Source organism: Nicotiana attenuata, unplaced genomic scaffold (genome assembly GCF_001879085.1).
Source record: "Nicotiana attenuata strain UT unplaced genomic scaffold, NIATTr2, whole genome shotgun sequence".
NCBI classification, from domain to species: Eukaryota; Viridiplantae; Streptophyta; class Magnoliopsida; order Solanales; family Solanaceae; genus Nicotiana; species Nicotiana attenuata.
The window spans coordinates 4,786-5,941 of record NW_017678850.1 but is presented as its reverse complement, the minus strand read 5'-3'; the positions used below and the strand labels follow the sequence as shown (position 1 = coordinate 5,941).

General features: G+C 31.9%; 1 protein-coding gene across 1 annotated transcript in view; it reads left to right on the top strand.

Annotated features, from left to right (window-relative positions):
• Positions 1-917: 917 nt before the first annotated feature.
• The window catches only part of LOC109221676 (nuclear pore complex protein NUP107-like), a gene marked incomplete at its 3' end in the record, with an annotated part of 3,400 nt that continues 3,161 nt past the window's right edge, over positions 918-1,156 (top strand). Inside the window, 1 exon segment of the mRNA XM_019386143.1 lies at positions 918-1,060. Within this exon segment, the coding sequence (XP_019241688.1) occupies positions 918-1,060 (143 nt within the window).

Here is a 1,156-nt window from a genome sequence, read left to right as displayed (position 1 = left end):
ATTACTTATTATATATATGTGTTATATTTTTTAGTTTATTTGATTCTTTAATGTGTATTTCAGTTTATAAAATTAATTACTCCCTCCGTTTCGTATTAGATGAGGTACTTTCCTTTTTAGTCTGTTCCAAAACAAATGACACATTTCTAAATTTGGAAATAATTCAACTTTAAACTTTTTATTTTAACCATTTACCCTCAATGAGAAGCTTTTATAGCCACACAAATGTCATGGTCCCACAAACCTTTTGCTCCTTAAGCTTTTAAGACCACAAGTTTCAAAAGTCTTCTTTTTTCTTAAACTCCGTGCCGAGTCAAACTACCTCATCTAATATGAAACGAAGGGAGTATGTTATATATGTTATATTTTCAGTTTATTCGATTAATTTTATATGTAGTTTAGTTTAGAAAATTAATTATTTTATATATATATATATGTATGTATATGTGTGTTATATTTTAGTTTATTTGATTTTTTTAATGTGTATTTCAGTTTATAAATTAATTATTATATATATGTTAGGCCAAATACATCGACAGCCCCTTAAAGTTGTCCACACTTTTCACTTAGACACTTTATCTTAACGCTGTTCCATTTGAATACTTTAACCAGGCCTTTACTATGTCGTTTAGACACAAAATTCCTAAGCAGCCACACACAAAAGGTGCGTGTAATTCACACACCACAATAACTAATAAGCCGAGGACATGTGGATGTAACTTTATCAAATTAGAAAAAAAAACGAGAACCCCACCCCACTGTCGTCATCTTCCCCAATGATTCCTCCTCGTCAGAAAATCAATTTCCGGCCATCACTTTTCCAGCTCTCTCTTGTTCTCCAGAAATTTAATTTCTTTTTCTTCTTTTTCTTCATTCTTCCTTTCTAGGTTAAAACTACTAAGAGTTTTGGAACCAAAATGACCGGAGAAAAAGTTTCTGGTGAAGAAAATCAGCTATTTGTGCAAATCAGTTGTTGTAATAGCAGAAGCAGAAGCAGAACCAGAAAAAGAAAGAGCATAATAGCCCCTTTTTACAGAGATAAAGGAGTGCTGCTGAGATGGTTCAATATTTTCCTTTTATTGTTCTTCTTTTCTCAAAGCATTGTTGATTTTAATAATGGAGAAATCATGGACATGGCAGAGAGGGGCGACCATCA